The sequence below is a fragment of the Charadrius vociferus genome, unplaced genomic scaffold, assembly GCF_000708025.1.
Source record: "Charadrius vociferus isolate BGI_N301 unplaced genomic scaffold, ASM70802v2 scaffold663, whole genome shotgun sequence".
NCBI classification, from domain to species: domain Eukaryota; kingdom Metazoa; phylum Chordata; class Aves; order Charadriiformes; family Charadriidae; genus Charadrius; species Charadrius vociferus.
This window is the reverse complement of record NW_009647670.1, coordinates 352,711-373,070: the sequence shown is the minus strand read 5'-3', so window position 1 is coordinate 373,070 and position 20,360 is coordinate 352,711. Positions and strand designations below refer to the sequence as shown.

The window sequence follows — 20,360 nt, the reverse complement described above, 5'->3', positions numbered from 1 at the left end:
AAAAAAAGAAAGGAAGTGAGTTGATGTATGCGACTCGTAGAAACGGCATCATTCTGATTAGTTTTGTCTTAAGTCATGAGTTTCCAAATTTGATGCTTACTTAAACTAGAAAACCTTTAGAAATCTCAGGCTTTTTTTAAACAAGAATGCCAAATGTGTTAGTGTAATACAATACCTTAATAAAAGGCCCAATTTTAAGGAAGAATTTCCTGTTTCTAATAGGGCAGAGTGGAGACTCAAATATATGCATTTTGTTAATGTGAACACCACTTAAGGTCTTTGATAATGCTTTGATATTGAATTTTAAAGAGGTCTGACTCTAAAGTTTTTAAAAGTACTTAACCTTGAACAAGCTAACTGGTTTTTAAAAGCAAATGAAACAATCCTGCTTGAGCACATTTCTGTTGTATCATCAGTTAAAACTGGGAGAAAGATTAATGATAGATATCCATCTTGAGATTATTCGTATACATTTGAGCCATAATAACAAAAGTATAACTTGGAGCAGATTTTTTTTTTTTATAAAGCAATATGCTGCTTTGTGCCATGCTTTGGGAAGAAAAACTACAGGTTTGTGTATACTTTCAATTCAGTATAAATTTGTAGGTAAGTACATGTTACAACTGTCTGTTTTTCTTTTTAGGGCTCATGTAATCAAAGGAGTTTCTTTGTTGTGTGTATCTTTTCAGAACACAACAGGAATTCAAAATGAATCAGGTGAGTATAAATGTAAGACTTTATCAAAATACTTAGATGTTAGAACAGTTAATTATTAATAAGAAAAGTAAATCATCCACTAAAAAAGAAATGTTCTTTAAAATCTTCAGTGTCATTAAATTTCATAATCCTCCTTTCCCCAATGTGTGTGCTTCTGAGATATATTTTATTTCATGGATTTAAGGGGTTTTTTTTGTGTGTGAATTCCCTTTAGCAGCATGGAAGTTATTACTGCTGGCACCTCTTATAAGAACACTTCTCCAGAAAAATCTGTTTCATCCTGAGGCTTTCGGTAATAATTCAGCTCCTTTTAAAAGTGGCTTGAAAATTGAAGGCCTCTATTTTTTTCTTTAACCTTTTTTAACCACTTTACCATTTCGAATGTGCAGGGAACAGTCCGTCACAGAAACTGATTGATCAGGAAGTTTCACACTTTTCTGGAACCTTACGTGTTTCCTCTGGAATGAAGTGAAAAGACTGGGAAAGCACATTTCTTTTGTGATGCGGTGCTCTACTGTATGGATGCAAGAATGTCCTGCTGGAGGGTGTTGGTTTAATCAGTGCCGAGTGTACATGATTTTATTTTGCATTTGTCTATCCAAGTAGGAGTTATACATCTGTTTGTCTGTAACACAGAATTATATTACTTAAAGATACTTATAGGAAAAGTACATGTTGCCTTAAATTTTTCTCGTAAGTACTTCTCCCTTTGGATGATCTTACACAGTCCAGTTGTGGGAATGTGAATATGGGATATTATGCTGAAGAAATGCCATTTTTAATTTGCTAAAAGAGTCATCTATTAACAGAAGCTTTCTCAGCCAGAAACAACCACAGTACACAGTCATGTAAAATGCTTTGTATACTTTTTTTATTGATGCCTGTATCTAATGAGTGCTTTTATTGACCTTTATGCACTTGTTTGATCAGCAGCAGCATCGAATACAATTAGCACTTTGCTGAAGCATATTCTCACTGAAGTTATAGAAGTATATACAGAAGTAATTACACTGTGAAATGGGTTGGTAGGATGTTTCCCGTTGCCTTTTTCCTCTGATTTAAAGTAAAAAATCTTCAATATATATGTGTGGATTTAAAAAGTAAAAAGCAAAATATAATTTCTATCAGAGCCCTGAAATACATATTGTAAAAATACATATTTGTATTATATCCATACACAAATACAAATTATCATATATACAATACAAATAGCATTTGCATTAGCACACTTTGAAGCATTAGTAGTCTAGTTTGGGGTAGCTAGATTAACTATTGCTTCACAATTTATTTCTATTGAGACTTGAATTTTTTTGATCTGTAAGGTTTGTTTTGAATGCACTCAGTGGCACGAGGCAAACAGCCTATTGCTGTGTCTGCTTGAGTAATAACCCTGCTTTTTCAGTCTTTCTGAGAAGCTTTAGATTCTGCTAAAATTCTGAAAGCTGTAGATTCTAATCTTTAATTGTTATATTTGGCTGTTTCCTTCCCATTTGTGTGTCCGTGTCCCCTCTTGGTGTCTGTTGTCATGTTCCCCCACCCCCAGTCTGTTTCTAGAGTTAAGATTTCTGTGCTGTACCGAAACAAAGTCTTCATCTTTCTTACTAGGACGGCTAATACCATTTATGCAGTGCTGTGATACGTGACATCTTACAATTAATGAGATGGCCCTGCCTCTGGGAATAGTTACATAGCTTCGAGTCTTTCTTGGTGTTTCTGGCTTTCACATTTAGTTTCTGAAGTGTGCAGAGCTCATATGGCTTTTTATTGTTCAATTACCATTCATATTAAGTGTGTATATAGCATCAACCCTGTGGTGTTTTTTCTTGCAGTGCCCTTGTCATTTCATTCACTGTTGACAAGTTGTAGTGCCAGGTCTGTATAAGAAATGTTTTTGCCTGATGCCAAACATCTTTCAAGTGTTCTGTTCTCATGTTTCTTTCATTCTGCTTATCTCTGCTTTTGGTGCGACTTCAGTGACCCTGAAACTAATTGGGTTATTGTTAATTTGGCTTATATGAAAAGACTTCTAGTTTTATTGTTTATCCCATAGAAATCTTGAAGCAGTGAAGGAAAACCTTTTCATAAATACTTTGATACGGCCTTCTGGTAGTGAGGAGGAGGATTGAAAGAAAAAAAAAAAAAGAAGCAGCTGTTGTTGGAATTAATATTTTTGGGTTTCTTGGAAGATTGCTGTCTCAGGATAGACAGTATGCATTCTCTATCTGCTTTAAAAAGAGATCTTCCTTTAATATGTAAACTACTTCATCAGAATACGCTGAATAATTTATTTAAAAAAACAAGGAGGCACGAGGTTTTGATTGGTAGCATTTACTGCATCTCAGTCTGCGTTAAGATGGAGTAGGAAGAAGGTTGGTGCTACCTGGAAAACTGCATGGGCAGTTATTTAAAAAAATGGTAAGGCACATGTTAACAAGGTACACCTGCACTTGTAGTAAAACTCCCACCCCTCATTCCCTCTGAATTTTTCAATGATTATTTCAAATATTTCTGATATATCTTTAATTTTCAAGCGCACGCAGTGAAATTGTGGCAGTGAAACTAGGGCAAAGAGGGGCAGCTGGATAAGGTTCTTGGACAAGTAGAGCCCTTTCTGCTTCCAAATTGCCTTTTTTGTGCTAGCTGCTGTTTGTGTCAGCAATCTCCCTTAGTCACTTCATCTCCTTTTCACAACTACCTCTAATTTCTATTCCCTGTCCCTCTCTCTTCAGTGGCATCCTTTCCTTTATCTTTTCATTTATCTTAATCCTATTTAACCCCAAACATGACACTAACCGAATGTTTGCCATTCATCACATTGTTCAGGATGATTTTTTTCCCTTTCACTCTAATCTGTGATCATCTGTAAGCATCTTGTTGCAGGTACTGTTTCTATTCTGCTTAAATACTGCTTGTAACTTTATAGTCTAATTTGTTGTTGGTCCATAGGTACAATTATATTGAAAGTGGTGTGAAAAATTGCTCAATCAGTGTGTTGAAAGGTACTGTCAAAGTGATTTGACTCTGAATTCAGTGCAAACAGGAAAAGATAGTTGCAGCTAAGGCAGCCCTTCAGCCCTCAAATGATTTTTGGGCGTAGCTCTTAAGTCACTTCACCCTGGCTAATTTGAATGCTAGCGATGTAATATTTCTGATGAACTTCAGAGTAAGAAGCTTAAGAGTGAAATAACCTTCAAGTGCTTTTGTATTCAAAATTGCAGTCTTGGAGTGAATGAAAAACACCACATTAGGACTTCAGTTAAATGCAAAAGTTGGCTGTAGGACATGCACCAGTACGCTATCCTTATCAAGAGGTGATTTTTTTAAAAACAGAAAAATAAATTTAAATGCAGTTGTTAAGTGTTGGTGGAAGAGTGATTGAAATATAGTATTTCTTCTTTTGGTAGACAGACGTTCCTTGGGGACAGGTTGTGATCTGGAAAATGTTTTAAGGAGCTACATTTAAATTGCAAATAAAATGAGATTGCACTGATTTGACTGAACTAAATTGTTGTTTATTTTACTGTTTAGTATTTGGTTACTTATTACCATTCGTTTGAGGTGTGAAAGGTATTGTTATGTACTAGGCCATATCCAGTTCTCTGGTACTTGTGAAATCCATTAATATGACAGGGGTGGAATGAGTCTGAGTGCTGTGTTCTCTGAATGTAGCTGCTAGTCTTTGATTTTTGTAGGTAGATGCAAAATAAAGTTCTGATTGTGCATTACTCCATACAAATAAACTTCTTAAATGATAGAACAGTTTTGGGGTATTTATGGCTAAAAGGAGGTGTGAGGTGTAACTTAAGGAATATGCCAGACACATCAGAGGATATGACAGTGCTGTACGCTTCTGTCTAAATCAGTTGAGTCTGATTTTTGGTAGGTTAAAATTTATTTGCAGGCTTGAGATTTTTAACTGTGTAGCTATGTTTGTAAAAAAACAAAACAAAAATCCCACCAAACACTTGTAAAAAAAACAAAACAAAACAAAAATCCCACCAAACATGTCTGACTAAACCAAACCCCCAAGTGAAGCCCAACCAAAAAACCACCCCACTTTTGTTAGCTTGAAACTTGAAGCGCGTGGTTCTGGTAGCTGTCTTGTTGACTCTCTGTAGTCCCCCTCATCTGTACCTATATATAATCTGTTAGAAATCACTGTGAAAAATAGGCTTGGTTCTCCCCTAATGAAATTGTGGGGTAATGTGCTGGAAAGATATCTAGTTTCTTTGTTTGATATGCTGAGAAGAGCATGTTTCTTTTTTGTCTGAGACACGGCTTCTTGCGTATCAGTTCAAGGCTAAGAGATGTCTGAAAATCAGACTTCTTCATCACTGTTTTTCCTTTTGCATTGTTGGAAGAGCAAAATAAAGCCGTCCTCCGCTTTGAATAGATTTCAGCTATTATAACTAAAGAATAAGGACTTATTTTTTTTCTCCCTCTGTGGTCTCTTCAGTCTCCTGGATGGGAATGGATTTCTGGCATTCTATTCCTTCTATGGTTTACAATTTGGGGGTCTTTCGCCCCTACAAATAGCTCTCTAGGATGTGTCTGTGCAGCTGTTAGGGCTTACCAAGGCAGCAATAGAATAACCTTGCTATGACTCCAGTTTTATCATTTTTCTCATTGTTGCTGTTTAAACTGGCAGAAGACACATTCTTGTAACTTAACTCAGCAACTCACATTCATAAATACAGAGAATAATCGCCACACGCAGCACCCTCATAAAGAGTGGGTGCTAACTAGAAAAGGTTGAGAAGGTTTATCTGTTTTGCTTTAGAGATAAAAATCATAAATTTGTTAGCATATAGGGATGTGTTTTAAAATCTATTTCCAGTAAACTTGCAGCATAATACATTTCATAAGTGCTCAGTGAAAAATGCTCCGAGTATTACTCAGTATATGAAAACTACTATTGTATCTCTGCTTTATGGATATATGTGAAAGCAAGAACTATTGCCAGAAAGTTGGGGTTTACTTGAACAACTCTAGTTTTGCCCAAGTTGTTGTTATTTCTCAGTTTAATGCTTCCTAAAGCTTGTTTAGTGCTTCAGTATAACATCTTTCGTATTGGAGTAGTTACTGCCATCACCGCCAGTGTTTGTTTCTGACCAGAATGATCAAAGTTCAATGTCAGAGGGCAGGTACCTTTTTTAGGGGTGTTGCACATGGTTCAATATATGCCTAGTTCTCACCAAGCACAATTCTTTCCGAATGTGGACAGATTTTATGGAAAACTGTGCATGCTTGTAACTGAAATTCTGGTCATTTTTCTCAGGAATAATGTTTTGTTGATTATAATTAGGTAATAAGGAGTGAGTTGTTTAATGGCAAATGTGAGTAGCATGTACTGTTGCATTATAAAAATAATACTATTAATAATATTATAAGCAGCCTATTGAACCTTGTAGGCTCCTTAAAATGGATGTAATCGCTTACAAGACATTCATAAATAATTTATTAGCTTTCTATTGCCTTTCAAACTTTAATATAAAATTAACTTAAAACCTTTGTATTAAAACCTGCTGGCTAAGGATTCTGAGCTGTTGGTTAATTTAGGAATTATGATTACCACTTAGGATAGTGAAATAATAACTTTTATGACATTATTTAAAACCCTTTAGTCTCTCTAAAATCTGCTTTTAGCTTATTCTATTTGTTGCTGATCAGTAAACTTGACATGCAGGTACTTTAATGTTGATATTTGGAGTGAAATGGCATGTTTGGAGGTTGCAAATAGAGCTGTAGAAAGACAACAATAGACGCAGTAGTAGCTCTGTGAAGTACGTTCAAACACAAGCTGCTCTGCCTTAGGGGTGATAGCACATTGCCAGTCTCCGGTATGTGCAGGGTACTTTGTCTCTATCCACCTAACATTCTGTACTGGGAAGTGCAGGATATATGGCACAATAGATGGTGTATCCCAAGTGCAGTTCTAGTATATACATTGGAGTAGTTTACTGCAATATCCTCGATTCAATAGGTAGAACAAATAACTTTTCATTTTTGTGACCTGTATACACTTCTCGGAACTTTGTGGTTTTCTCCTTTAGTTACTGTTTCGTCATTCTCGCAAGGGATTCGTTTTCGTGTAAGGCAATACCAGAAAGATTTTTTGGGGCACTGATTAGATTGCGTATGCCTAGAAGTCATTGTTTGAAAAGGGGAACTAAAGAATTGCTAATATATGTGAAATGATCCTCGGTGTGGTGGGTAGCTGATGGTCTGGCTTTGCGCTGTATTTCCAAAGTCATCACCTCTGTGTTTCTAGGCAAGTTATTCCTGTTACTGAAGCTTTACGTCATTCTTTCCTTTATACACAGAGGTGTACACAGTTGTTTCATTTGGAACTTTTATGTGCTTGTTTAGGAGATGATTGCCAAAATTGAAATGGAAAGCTGCATGAGCAGACCTGGACCCTCAGACCATAAATGCTCTGGAGCTGGAACTGCCCTTTGTTTTTGAAACTGAGATGTCCTTATACTCTAAGCTGACATACCCGTTAGCTTTCATTATGAACACGTAGTACAAAACAAGGGTATACACAGAAAAATTGCAGTATATCTGAGTTTTCACTTAAAAGAATTGAAGGATTCTTTAAAAAAAATATGGAAAATTGAAAATGCCTAGAATTGTGTGTTGACTACAAATATTTTTAGAACTTAACAACTTTTAGCATTTAATTTTCTACTTCTCTATTAATAGGCATGCCTTTAGTAGTTAAATATTTTTTTTTCTTTGCTATTGATCACCACTGTTTTTTATGGACAGCTGTTTATGTTAAGTCAAACAGAAAATGAAACCGATGGTTGTTAAAACATAAATATTTTTCCAGTCATCCTTTTCATTAATGCTGGCAATGGTGATAAAGATGAGCTACATGCCACACATGTGAAGCCGATCCAATCAAGCCTGTATGATTTTACTAACCTCTGCTGAAATTTACTTTCTGAGGGTCATACTGCAGAAACTGCTTTGCTGAATCAAGCAGGTTTGTTTGATCCACATTTGTTGTACATTTTGAAAGTGAATTTGCAGAAGATGAGTGTCTAGGTGTAAAGAAAAGGTAATGGAATGTAGTTGCTGATGCTTTGGTGCAGAGTCAGTTTGCATTATACCTGTTTTAGGGGCTTTTACCATTTTATTCTTTGTAGGAAACCCAGAATTTTAAAAAGTTGTCAATAGGATGGTTATGAAATAAAATGAAAAAACCTCCTCCTCTTCCTGTGTTCTGGCTGTTGTGCTGCATACTGATTTAACCGGTGTATTTTAGCATAGCAGTTCACTTGCCTCTCATTACTTTAATTGCCAGTAACATGTTTCAACAGTATAATTCGGACAAATGATGTGTATGTCCTGAAACACTTCTAACAACTTCTGTCATCTTCTGACTATTCGGTATTCAAAAAGTACACAGCTAACAAAGATTTCTGCTAAAAGAGCTAAATGCTTTCTACTAAACCATGTGTTTCTTTTAAATATACTAGTCTTCCAGAGGCAGTCAGAAACATTTCCTAGCAGAAGAGGTCATGCTTAAGATCTAGTGTACTGCTGAAACATAAAATGATGAAAACTTTTTGTGGCTTATTTTCAGAAAAGATTAGGTCTGAATGTTAGATTAAGTCTGTAGCTGTCTGCAATTCAAAGGGAAAATTAATCTACCTCTTTTACTTTTTAAATTGAGTTAGACTTTCCAGACAGGTTACATAAGAGGTAGTGTGTTTTCATGCTGCACTTTTTTTTTTTTTTTTTTGAAAAATTTGAGTTGTCTAGTTTAAAAATAGAATTAAAGGTATTGTTTGTACTTTTTTTGAAGAAAGTCTCAACATAATAGGCTGGGCAGGTAGATCAACTTCACAGTGTTTATCTGAAATTTGGAAGAACTTTAATCAGAAATGGCACGAAGGAATGTTGTCTCAACAGAATCCAGCAGGTAACAATGCTATTACCAACGTAATTACTTGTTAAATGTAGTTTCTCACGGCATAACTTATCAGTAAAAATAATGCAGCTGAAAACTATTCCATGGATGAGTTTTTAGATTCCCATGTTAATGAACTTAAGACTTCAAAGACTTAAAACTAAGCCTGGACTCATATGAAGACTATATTCTGAAAAATACAGATATTTTCCATGGTACAGAACCACAGTACTTTTCTGTTTGTTCATCTTTAGGAATAATATAGTAGTACTGTCAGGTAAGTCACATTCAGACAGGAAAAGGGAAATACCTTTTGCTCTCTTCTCCAAGTAACTGAAGGGAGAATTTTGAATACGTTTTTAAGGAAAGGCCAGGGAAAATGAATGAAATGGCAAATGGCCTAAGAGATACATGAAACCCCCTTCAGTTAGATTTACTCGATGTATACTGCTTGTAATCAAAACCCATCCATTAACTAAAGCAAGAGAATAATTACAGCAACTTTAGTTATCAGTGTTTTACATATATCTCTAATGTGGTCTTACAACTGTGCATTCAATCATAGACAAGTGTAATGAAAATAATAGCGAAAACTTTAATGTTCTGATAAAAAGATATTCTACATTAGCACGTTGATGAAGGGGACTCTAGTTGAAATGGCAATTTGGAAATTTTACTTTAATTTCAAGTCAGGAGTTCTTGTAGCTCGTACAGGTTGATGATGTGTTGTGCTATTGTTTGTATCTGTTAATGGTCATGGCCCTTCTGGCTTTTTGACTTGTAGAACACAACTGAATCTACTGTCGCTGTGGAGACCTTAGATGATGTACCTGAGCATGTGCTCAGGGGCCTTCCTGAGGACGTGAGGCTCTTCCCATCTGCTGTTGACAAGACACGGCTTGGTGAGTGCTACAACTGTGAAAAGAGAATGAAGACTTTTACACTATCTCACATAAATTACAGTTGCTGTGAAAGCTTGGTGCCCTCCTGCTATGCTGGGTAGAGATGATGTCTGGTGTGTTTATCTGAAATAATTTCTGTTGGAAAGAGTTGACAGCTTCAAGGTTCCTCTAACATCCCAAGGTGATGGTCTTAGAACATCAGAATGGGGGTCAAAGGTGACCAAGATGCAAATAGGTTATAAAAATAGCAATATGTTACTTCATTGGTTTGTTTTCACTTAAAGCATTTTACCAGTTTTGTGTTTTGTAATTATCTTACTGTTGCCTCTTTAGAATGCTGCATCTCACTGTCCACTCAATATAAGAAGTTTAATTTAGCAGAACAGATTCAGCGTAGACTTGAAAGCTGCTATATGGAGCAAAGTGTTGTTTGCAATATGCACAAAATGCTTGGCTTCTGTTTTAACAGAGTTTAAAGTGAGAGAACTTCGATGGAAGTCAGAATTGCAGACTGGATACTTGATGTTGAAAGCTGGTAGTTTGAGGAACAAGCCTGACAATAGATGCGTTACTGTTAGTAACAGGTTATAAGCTCCTTGGAGCAAGGTTAATCTTTTCTAGTATGAACCTGATCTAGCATGGTCTGAATGAGAATGTTATGTTTAATTAGCAATTATTTGACAGTCTGTTCTCAGTTTTCATGCTATAAAATCTGAAGTGCAGCTGTCCATGTTCATTTCGGTTAAATCTTTTCAGTAAATTTGTGGGCAGACGCATGTATTTTAACCAATCCTAAATGGTTTTTCCTTCAAAATATACTATTAATTAGTTTAACAGCTTTTGTGAGGGCTTCATTGCCTGGCATTGTTTCAGAGAAAGCAAATAGGATTTTTGTTTTAATAACATGTTTACTGAGCAAAACAGCTGAAATCTGGGACTTTACAATATAAAACCTGTGATGTTCTTACGGTATTTTGAATATCACCTGAAGGACAAGAAAAATCAAGGTTGTTTTTTGTCTTCAGAGCTACAGTAGCCCATGAGGAAAGAATGAAACCAGGTAAATGCTTAAACCTTTCATGACTGAAATGAGTTTTGGGAAGAGAATTGTTTGAATTCATTTTGATAAACTTCAATTTCCTTATTGTGATCTTAATACTGTAGAATGCTCCCCAGTCTGAGACAGACACACGTAATGATCTTAAATGTGAATTGTGAGTAGAAGGTTTGCTTGGGATCAGTTAAATTAGTTTTAACTAGTGATATGTGTCTCTTCAGGTGTCTGGGCAACAAAATCAATTTTAAAAGGCAAGAAGTTTGGACCATTTGTTGGTGACAAGAAAAAAAGATCTCAAGTTAAGAGCAATGTATACATGTGGGAGGTAAGAAACAGCTTGTAAATGGAAAAAGATATCTGTCACTAGGTCAATATTTTGTATTTAGCCTTTAATTTTTCCAGAGATTTTAGAAATAGACATGATGTGAAATAATTGCTATCTATGTTGATATAATAGATAATTGATATATATTACTATCTAGCATTGCAGTTATTTATAGACATTTGGAATAAGCAACCATTCTGAATTACAAAGCTTTAAACTATTGGCATTGTTTGAAATTGTTTTATTTATTTTCTTATATACGGTCTCTGGATCACACCTTCCCTTAAGATTCTGTTGCTGATAAAGCTTTACTTTGGCTTGAACCCTGAACCAGTTCCCTTCTGCAACTGAGTACTGTCAACTGCTTATGAAATCAGGGAAATGAGGAGGATATGGAGTCTCTTAAGGAAGCCACAGCACTCCTCCTCGTTTAGCTCTTTGAAAACAAGCTTTGTTATGGGAATTGGGTTTCCTTTTGGAGTTTTTATAAAAGTTCTTAACTGTTGCAGTATTTCTTGTGCTGCTTGTGTTTGGGCTTGCCTTAAAGCAAAAACTGTCTGGACAGCTGAATAGTGCTTTAAGCTCCTCTAATAGTCCTAAGACCTTGCATATTATGTAGATTTCAAAATGTAGGTGTCTTAATCTGGAGTTGAATCCTATCTACAGTGTCTTTAAGGCAGTTCATGACTACGTCTGAAGACTTCAGTCTCTCTAAAGACACATACAGCAAATGGCTTTAGCAAAGCCAAATGGTCAAGGAGGGGACGGATGGAGGAACTGTGGCAAAGCATGTTCTGGAACAAGAACTTGCTAGTTTACAGATTTTTGGGCTAAAGATAATGATAGTCATCCTTCTGGCCCCTGGCCTGCAAATACTGAACTGCATAAAACACTGGGTACACATACAAAACTTAACGTTAACGCCTATCAGAGGAATTGATCTAGGACAATTACCCATAAATGCAAATTCACATTCAGGAAAGTAATAAAGTGTTCAAGTATAATGTTTGTTGCATTGAGGTAGTATTATCACGAACTCCACAGCATAAGGTATCTTCCGTTTTGATCTGGTACAAGAACACTTAGTGAGATGGAATCAGTGAAGTAAATTATTGACCTGGCAATTGTTTTTCCTCAGTGCTGGATTTTGAATGTTCTCAGTGGATGTGTCTTAATATTTTTAAAATTTGTGCTGAGAAATGATAACTGCAAACAAGCTGTTAAAGTTTTGTAGTTTGCAATGCAGGCGATAATGGGAACCCTTGCTAGATTTCAAAGTAACTCTGTGTTGCTTTAATACTGATTTTTGGAATTAGAAAAAAGCAGCTAAAATGAGACTGCAATAGTTGGCCCCATATGCTGGTAACTGAAACCACTCCAGAATCTTAACTGTTAGAAAATATGGTTTATAAAAGGATGGTGGTACGTGGGAGTAGTTAGGTATATGGACCTTCAATGAGGAGAGCAACCTTTTCCACAAGAATCTCATTTGTTTCTTTAGTGAAGTTAATCTGAAGAAAAAGTAAGGCTTCTAAAAGCTGGCATCTCCAGTGAATTTTACTGTCATGCTAGAGTTCCATTCTGGAAAAGATGTTTTGTGTGTCAGCGTATGCTTGCCATGTCTGAGGGGAGAAATAAAGGCTTGAACATATTTTCATTTTGTGTCAGAGAAAAGCCCCAGGTAGGAAGATGATGGCAGGTGACGGAGAAGGGAGGGAAATGCTGTCTGCTGATTCAGAATGACTGGCAGAACTGTGCTGAATGATCTTGATCATGGTTTACTGGAATCACTTAAAGTCGCAATGTTATAGAGGAGTGGGAGCTATTTCCTTTCTCGCAGTGCACAAGGCTTTTAAACAAAATTCTGTAAATTAGACACTTGAACTGAAAAGTAATAGAATGTTTTGTGCAGAAAACATAGTAAAGTAATAGAAAACCATAATAAAGTAATATATTTAGAAAGTAATAAAGTATGATGCTTTGCCATATAGTCCATATGTGCCAACTCTTCCACAGCATTGTTCAGCTCTTTTCTTCCATTTTAACCAAAAGGATTGCTTCTACAGTCTTGCTCTGTGAAGCTGTTTGTGCTTTCATGTTGCAAGGGCTGGGTGTGCTGATGAACATTCTTTCAAAAGTCAGCTGATGAAATCCATGCTGGAATAGTTTAAGTGAGGGAGATGTTTTCTGTTTGCTTAGAGAGAAACTAAGATGATTTCGGTACATTTATTGAAACTTTACCTTTATCGATTTCTTTTGTGTTGATATACTGTTGGTTTAATAAAATAGAATTTTATCAGATTTATTAAATGGTTCTTATTTTAAGCTATTGTAGAACTGTACATGAAATTGAAGCTGTAAAACAGTTTGAAAAGACATCGAATTACTTGTAAAGTAAGTATCGGAAATAATAAAAAGCTGCAACATTGTGGAACAGAATGGGAAAGTTATGGTGAAATTGGAATTTTAGTTTATTCCTTATCTGCAGTGGCGCTGAGTCAATGTTGCAGGAGGTAATGAGCTAGGGAGGCTGGCTTTCGAAAAGAGCTTTTCCAGGTAGAGACTGATATTTATAGACTGGACCAAAAGGAAAAAGCAAATAATAAGATATGGTCAAATTGCACATATTTTTCCTTTTTTGTTTTTCTAAAAATCTGTGAGCTGCCCAATAGTTCTGAGACATTGTTTACCAGTTAGTATGTCTGTCTTGTGAGACAAAGTAATGGAAGAATGGTATTCCAGTTGCCGAACAGTGGTGTGTTCTTTGGTTTGGAAAAAAAAAATGTATAGCATACACTGATAGCTCTTCTTGTCGGATTGAACTTGGATTATAGTAGGAAGAGTGGGAGATGCATAACATGTCTTGAACGAGAAGCAGGGTTGCCCGTCATCAGAAAATACGGAAGATGTCAGTAACCTTGCTTTAGTGCAAGCTGTCTTGAAATGTAAAGCAGGTGTAGGTGTTAAAAATTTTTTTCTTCAAAGAATTTACACAGCATCTGGGAACATACAAAAGTTTATTGCCATGGTCAGTTTTTTAAGGTGATCACAAGATTTCGGAAAGGTTAAGGTTTTCTTTAATACCCTGAAAAAAAGATTAAATATAAATTATGCTATCCCTTATCTTTCCAAATAAAGCAAATGCTTCTAAGCAAAACTTTCTATATAACTATATGTAACTATATAACTCCTATATAACTTTTCCTAGTTCATCAGACAGTAAAAATAAAGTTCTGTTGCCTTTATATCTTAAAATCAGCCATTTTACTAAATGCAAAATCTAGAGAATCATTTGAGGCTTGCTAAACTGAAAAGAAAGCATAACATGTTATAAGTGTTTTGGCTTTTGAGCCCAAAACCTTCAGAGAAGGGCTTGCAGGCCAAAAGTTTGTTGGTTTTTTTTCCAATTGTACCTGTTCCACTAAAAAGATTGCAGAAGACCAGCAACACTCCCCTCCAGTACAACCCCTACCGCTGCTCTTACCCTTTGTGTTGTCTCTGTCCTTACATGATAGATACCACTTTGTACAGCTTTCCAATGTGTCGCCTTTTAGTAGTTATCCATTTGCTTAATGCCATTTTTGTCTCATAGGTCTATTACCCAAACTTGGGATGGATGTGTGTTGATGCAACTGATCCAAAGAAAGGGAACTGGCTACGGTATATAAACTGGGCACGTTCAGGAAAGGAGCAAAATCTGTTTCCTCTGGAGATCAACAGGACCATATACTACAAAAGTTTAAAGGTATCAATGTCTGAAGAATCACTTACTCCTCTGTTACCTTCTATCATTAATACCTTTTATTCCCCTTTATCCAAATCCTTTTTTTTTTATTATTTGTATTGAACAGATTTTGAAAAAATTTTTTTATTAAAATATTACAAATGCTACATTTCATTAGTCTAAATTCTTCTGTGCCAATACAGTTGACATTAAGATCTACTGTTAAAATACAGGATACGTAAGAACACTAAGTCTATCTTGTTGGTTAATGATTTGCTGTAGCACCAAATTTGATACCAACTAGAATTAAAAACTATAGCTGATTATGTAAAATAAATGGGTTTTTTTTCTAATTCTAGATACTCAGATACTTTCTACTGAGGATTTTTTGCAGAAATCAGTTATTTTTATGGTCTTTGCATCACATGACAAAGATTGGTTGTCAAAACTTTTATAGGTAGCTTCATGAAACAAATTTTCCTGGTTTTTATACTATTCCAGTTTCATTCAGGGAGTCGGGGGCAGGAAGAAAGGTATAATTTCTGTGGCATTGTATCTCTGAAACCAAGAAAAAAAAAATGGTTTAAGTAATGGTAGAGTATATTAGTGTTAGAATGTTGTGGCTATAAAGTATTATTTGAATCTCTGATCAAGAACCTACTAGAAGTGAGTATATAAAGCTTGACTTTGTTTTTATTTAAAATGCTTTTGTGGCTTTTGGGTATATGCAGTTACATGCCATTGCTGCTTCTTACATTTCCTTGTAAGGCCGACAACATCTGTGAGTAACTGAGTAAATTTATAGGGCAGTATAGCAATATAGCTGTTATATGTTTAAGTCACTCGAACTAGACTGGGACAAAAACCCTGAAACCAAAACCAACCTTCTAAACATTTTCTGGACTTTCTAATAGCTTTGAGATAGCACTCAAGTAGATGTTTGCTATTGCCAGCCAGACTATTGACTTCTCTTCAGTGTTTCTTCGCGGAGGGCGGGTTCCTAGTGTGAATCTGTAGCCAGCTTAGTTTTCCCTGGATGCTTTATCTTGGGTTGCCTCTGCATTTGCCCATAGTCACACTCGTTCATTAACATAAGTGTGCTTTTGGAGTCCCTCTGATTGTTTAAATTTCTCTCTCATTAAATCTTTTCTGCAAAGGTTTTAGTCCTGATAAAGACAAGTGTTCACATATATCAAATTGGTTTTCTGATGGATAATATTGCACTTTGGAAAATAATTGTGCTGCTAAAAGAGGCTGAGCACTGCTGACAGAATAACAAACGTTTTGTCTCAACATCTGAGATATCTTTTTGTTCCTTTGACTGTCTTCTCTTGCAACCTGATGAGTTTTACCCTAGTAGGTCTTGCCAACAAGATGACGCTGCCAAGCAGCTCTTTCTGAAGACTGTTAGAGCAGCCTATAAGGATCGGTTGTATTGGGTTCAAAATATGTCTGGGATTTGATGGTTGGTCTTGATGATCTTAAAGGTCCCTTCCAACCTAGACGATTCTATGATTCGTTGCGGTGTGAGATGGAGTTTGGGATGTGAAGGGGTTCTTCAGAGAGCCACCTTCAGCCGGCTTTATTTGCCCTTGCAGCAACCACTTAGATATGTGCGCGCTGTGGGATTGGTTATTAGCTTCAGTTCAGCGTTGGCAATACCAGTCCCAGGCAAGCTTCTGGAAATTCATGTTGGTGTCTGCGCTGTATGCTCATTGGGGGGAGCGTTACATCTGAAATGGCGTTACCTCCAGGCTGCCTCTGCACGAAGGCTTGCTGCGGTACCGCTTAGAGGCCAGTGTAGAAGCGGCAGCTCTGAGTAGTTTTGGGCTTGGGTCTTGCATGAGGCAGGGTGAGCTGGTAAAACACTACTAAGTTGTTTCTGCCCTGTAGACTTAGTTCCAGGAACACAGTGGGACATGCTCAAACTAGTTCTGCACGCGCCAGGTTGGGCTGGCCGGGTATCAATAATCCCGGCTGCGTGCTGCTCAGAGCTAACCAAACTGTTCCCAGGACCAGGTTGGTCCAAGCAGCGTTGCAGCCACGGCTCCTTGATTGTCACTACATCGGTGACACGGGTAGCTTGGCAGGTAATTTCAGAGGTGGCGGTAGAAATGTCTGAGTAGCTGCACTATGCAGAACTAGGTTATAATGTAAAGTTTAACTTTGCTCCATATTGGGGGGGAAAAAGCTCACAAACCTGTAATAATGAATGTTTGTTAAAAGCGCGTACTCATATTCCAATTATTTTTGAACCATCTATTTCAATATATTTCATTCTCTTCTCCCACCTTTTAGAGAAGAGATATGCAAGGAAAATTCTGATCTTGTTAATCTGTGATGATTTTTGAAATGAAAGCTTGACATGAAATTGGACAGTTTTCCCTAGCATTAAACATTCGGCATTCAGCCAGCATACTGATAAATCAGATCAAGATTTAGAAAGTCATGTTTTGTGTTTGATTGCACAAGTGGACTATTCTTGTAGTTTAATAGGAATATTTTAAATCCGATATTCCGTTTAATTTCTTGTCCATTCCAGGAATACGAAAACCAAAGGAAGGCGTTCAGAAAATTTATTTTATCTAGTGTTTTGTAAACTTATTTTTCATTATTTCAAGTGACAAATTTCTAGTAACCAGGCTTTTTAAATAAAGTTAGTGTGAAGAAATTGGAAGTTAAGCTGCAAGTGGCTGACAGTGTAGGAGAAGTATAATGTAGAAGAGGAGATTTTGAATGTGTGGTCTCAAGGGCAAGTTACAAAATTAAAGCATTTAAATATTGTCTGTTGTATCAGTTTTTACTATCCTATACCTTAGAAACTGCAGGGAAAATTCATACGTTGGAAAAAACATGAGCTGTTTTCTGCTTTCTTTACAAAATACAGTTGCTTATATGTTGGCTTTTTAATTGAAGGTTTGGTTTGTCTCACCTTCTGTATTGGAGATGATGTTGTTCTTTATAGGGTCCGTATCAGTCTCAGATTTACATCACACCTTACTGACAACTGAGACAAAAGAAAGCATGTAATCAATAACATCTTAATAGCCATTCTCTTTCTGCATATAATGTGTTACGGTGTATACACCGCCATTTCAAAACTGTTGTAAATTTACCAGCCCAGGTGTGTATACATAGTTCCTTCCTGATCTTTATCCTGAATCATAAATTTAGGGGAATTCCATTTGGTGATAAATAAACAGCACAGTTTTTATTTACCCCCCAAAAGCGAATTAGAGTGGCTTAGATGTCATTTTGTTTTGCTTTACCTTGAAGCATTTAAAATCGTGTCATAGCTGTTTATTTTTTTCCCAAGGTTTTCTTCAGCTTTTTGTGGGTTTCTAATTTGTAAGTTAAACAGGCTGATTTCCAAGCTTCATTGCTAAGATAAGCAAAGCCTAAATTTGCTTGGTGGAATCAAACCTCAAAACTGCACAGAGCTTTAACTTCCCTGTTCTCAGCTGCAAATGAAAAGTAATAGCATAGAATTTTTAAGTGAGCACAAGCAAATATTTTTCTCTTCCATCTTCTCTTCATCTTTATTGAAGGACTGAGGGTATTTGTAGGCTGCTTTGCATATGCTTTCCCCAGGACGCATATATGAGTTGTGATACTGCGTTGAAACAGCTTAAAGTCATTATGGGGTTTCAGAAGTTCTTCCTGCCTCTCCTGACGAAATGAGCCGGTTGAATAGTGTTAATTCTGCACATAGTGCAGGGCTGGTAATTCTTGAAGAAGTAAAATTGCAGTGAAAACTCAGTTTCAAAAAGTCTTCTAAATAAGCTTGGCTGCAAAACTGTCCTTGATTACGGTGAAATTAATTTGTTTATGGAAGAATGTTTTGTCAAACAGGTTTTTAATAACTCAAGAACCTCCCTGGTACATAGGAATGCAGTTGTTAACGTAGGGCTACGCAGGCTGCAAAATGCACACAGGTACTGATGCCACAAACGGTCCGCTGTGGTCACGTTTGGGGAGATAAGGCCATATCCAGGTGCAAAAGCACAGCATCACAGTAAAATGCAGTGTCTGTGGTGAAAAATAAATATTCTAATAAGGTCAGACAGGCAAGTGCCTATCTCAGTCTGTACAAGACACATTGCAGTGCTTGTATGTGTACAATGCATTGAATTTCAGACAATCTGTGCTAGAACTACCTGGGATATAACTTGTTAGGATGTTACTCTTGAAAATAACAAATTTTGAAATTACCTTTTGAAGGGAAATTATTCAGATTAAGGAATGCTAAATGTTGCAGTTAAAACATAAAGCGCCAAAAAGCATATGGGAGTTATTAACCTAATGAGCCTTCCCAAAATTCATACCTTTTTTTAACCAAGCTCTCCCAACCCCACACTACTACACACACAGCCGATCTGTGGGTAGTGGTTTGGAGGAGGTTGGGTTTTGGAGCTGTTGGTCGAGGATGCCATCAGGAAGAGACGGCCGCGTGTTCCCTAGTGCCAGAGCAGCGGTGGCAGCGGCGTGTGGTCAGCGTGGTCCTTCTGGCTGATGCTGCGAGTGAGGGAAGGTGTTTAATGGTCTGGGTTTGATGCTGCTGCTGCACATTGTTTGAGAAGGACAAAGTTAGAGGGCTTAATTTAGATCCCCAGAGCACTTACACCAAAACTAAATTCATCCCGTTGAAAGTTAGTCCCAGCCATGCGGCTAACAAATGGCACGCTCGTTACCATCCTGTGTTTGCATATCCTACAGTTTTTGGTGGCTCTTTGCTCTCAGTTTGCGCATTGTTCAGCAGATAAGGTGTTTGCATCAGGCAGCTCTTCGTCATCCCTCACTGCTAACCAGCTGCAAAACGGGACCATGCAAATCGGTTCACCACTGTTTATGCTATCAGGCCTCCAGAACGGTTACGGGAGCCAAACCGTAGGCTTTGCTTATATTATAACTTAAACACTTACCATAGTTGTTGGGATCTTGCATCTCTTGTTGATCCAGCGTCTGGGGGTATAAAGATAACCATCACCTTCATCCAGTGCTGGGAGACCCACCAAAAAAAAAAAAAAAAAAAGTGCTTTAGAAGAAACAAATATTACTATTGTTCTTGGTATAAAAATTCCTTTTGGCTTCAGACTTTAAATAATAGTGTAAAGTGCTGTAACGTAATGACTCTAAAAATAGCATCTTAGCTCCACGAGCCCAAGGGTCATTAAGCCCTGGAAAGAGGGGGGTTGTAATTAAGGTAAAAGCAGGCATTTCAGTTCATTTTTCTTGGTTTTGGGTAGAACGCTTCAGGCAATGGAGAGAGAACGATGAAGACTTAAAAAATAGATACAAATACATCTTTAGTCTGCAAACTTGGGGACTTAATAGTGTGAGTCTGGTGGTGGTTTCAGGAGCGTGTGAAGTTCCCAGAGACGCTGGAGTTGGTGGCTTTGGTGGCAGCGCTGGGCAGGGCAGCGGTAACTGCGGTGGTGCCCACTTGGCTCATTTGGTCTTTCCTCTGTGTTTTTTCTTTTTCGTTGGATAAAAAAAAAAATAAAAAAAAAATAGAAAGAATAGATTTGGAATGGCAAACAGATCTTTCATTATTGTTTCATTATTGTGATTAAGTGGATCTGTTAAACATGCAGCAATTATCTGTTTTCCTCTGTATTCCCTTTAACTCCCTGCGCTGGTCTTTTCCTGCATCTTTGGATTTTTTTGCCAAATTCCAGCTGTGTCGGGCGGCTGTAGAGGGGGTGTGGGGCAGT

The 20,360-nt window shown here is 36.9% G+C and overlaps 1 protein-coding gene across 1 annotated transcript in view; it reads left to right on the top strand.

The window, feature by feature from the left end:
• Positions 1 to 708: 708 nt before the first annotated feature.
• LOC104282947 (PR domain zinc finger protein 2-like) overlaps positions 709 to 20,360 on the top strand; it is a 22,763-nt gene continuing 3,111 nt past the window's right edge. The window contains exons 1-4 of the mRNA XM_009881079.1: positions 709 to 717; positions 9,423 to 9,540; positions 10,819 to 10,922; positions 14,515 to 14,667. Of these exons, the coding sequence (XP_009879381.1) occupies positions 709 to 717; positions 9,423 to 9,540; positions 10,819 to 10,922; positions 14,515 to 14,667 (384 nt within the window). The remainder of the gene's footprint in view (positions 718 to 9,422; positions 9,541 to 10,818; positions 10,923 to 14,514; positions 14,668 to 20,360) is intronic.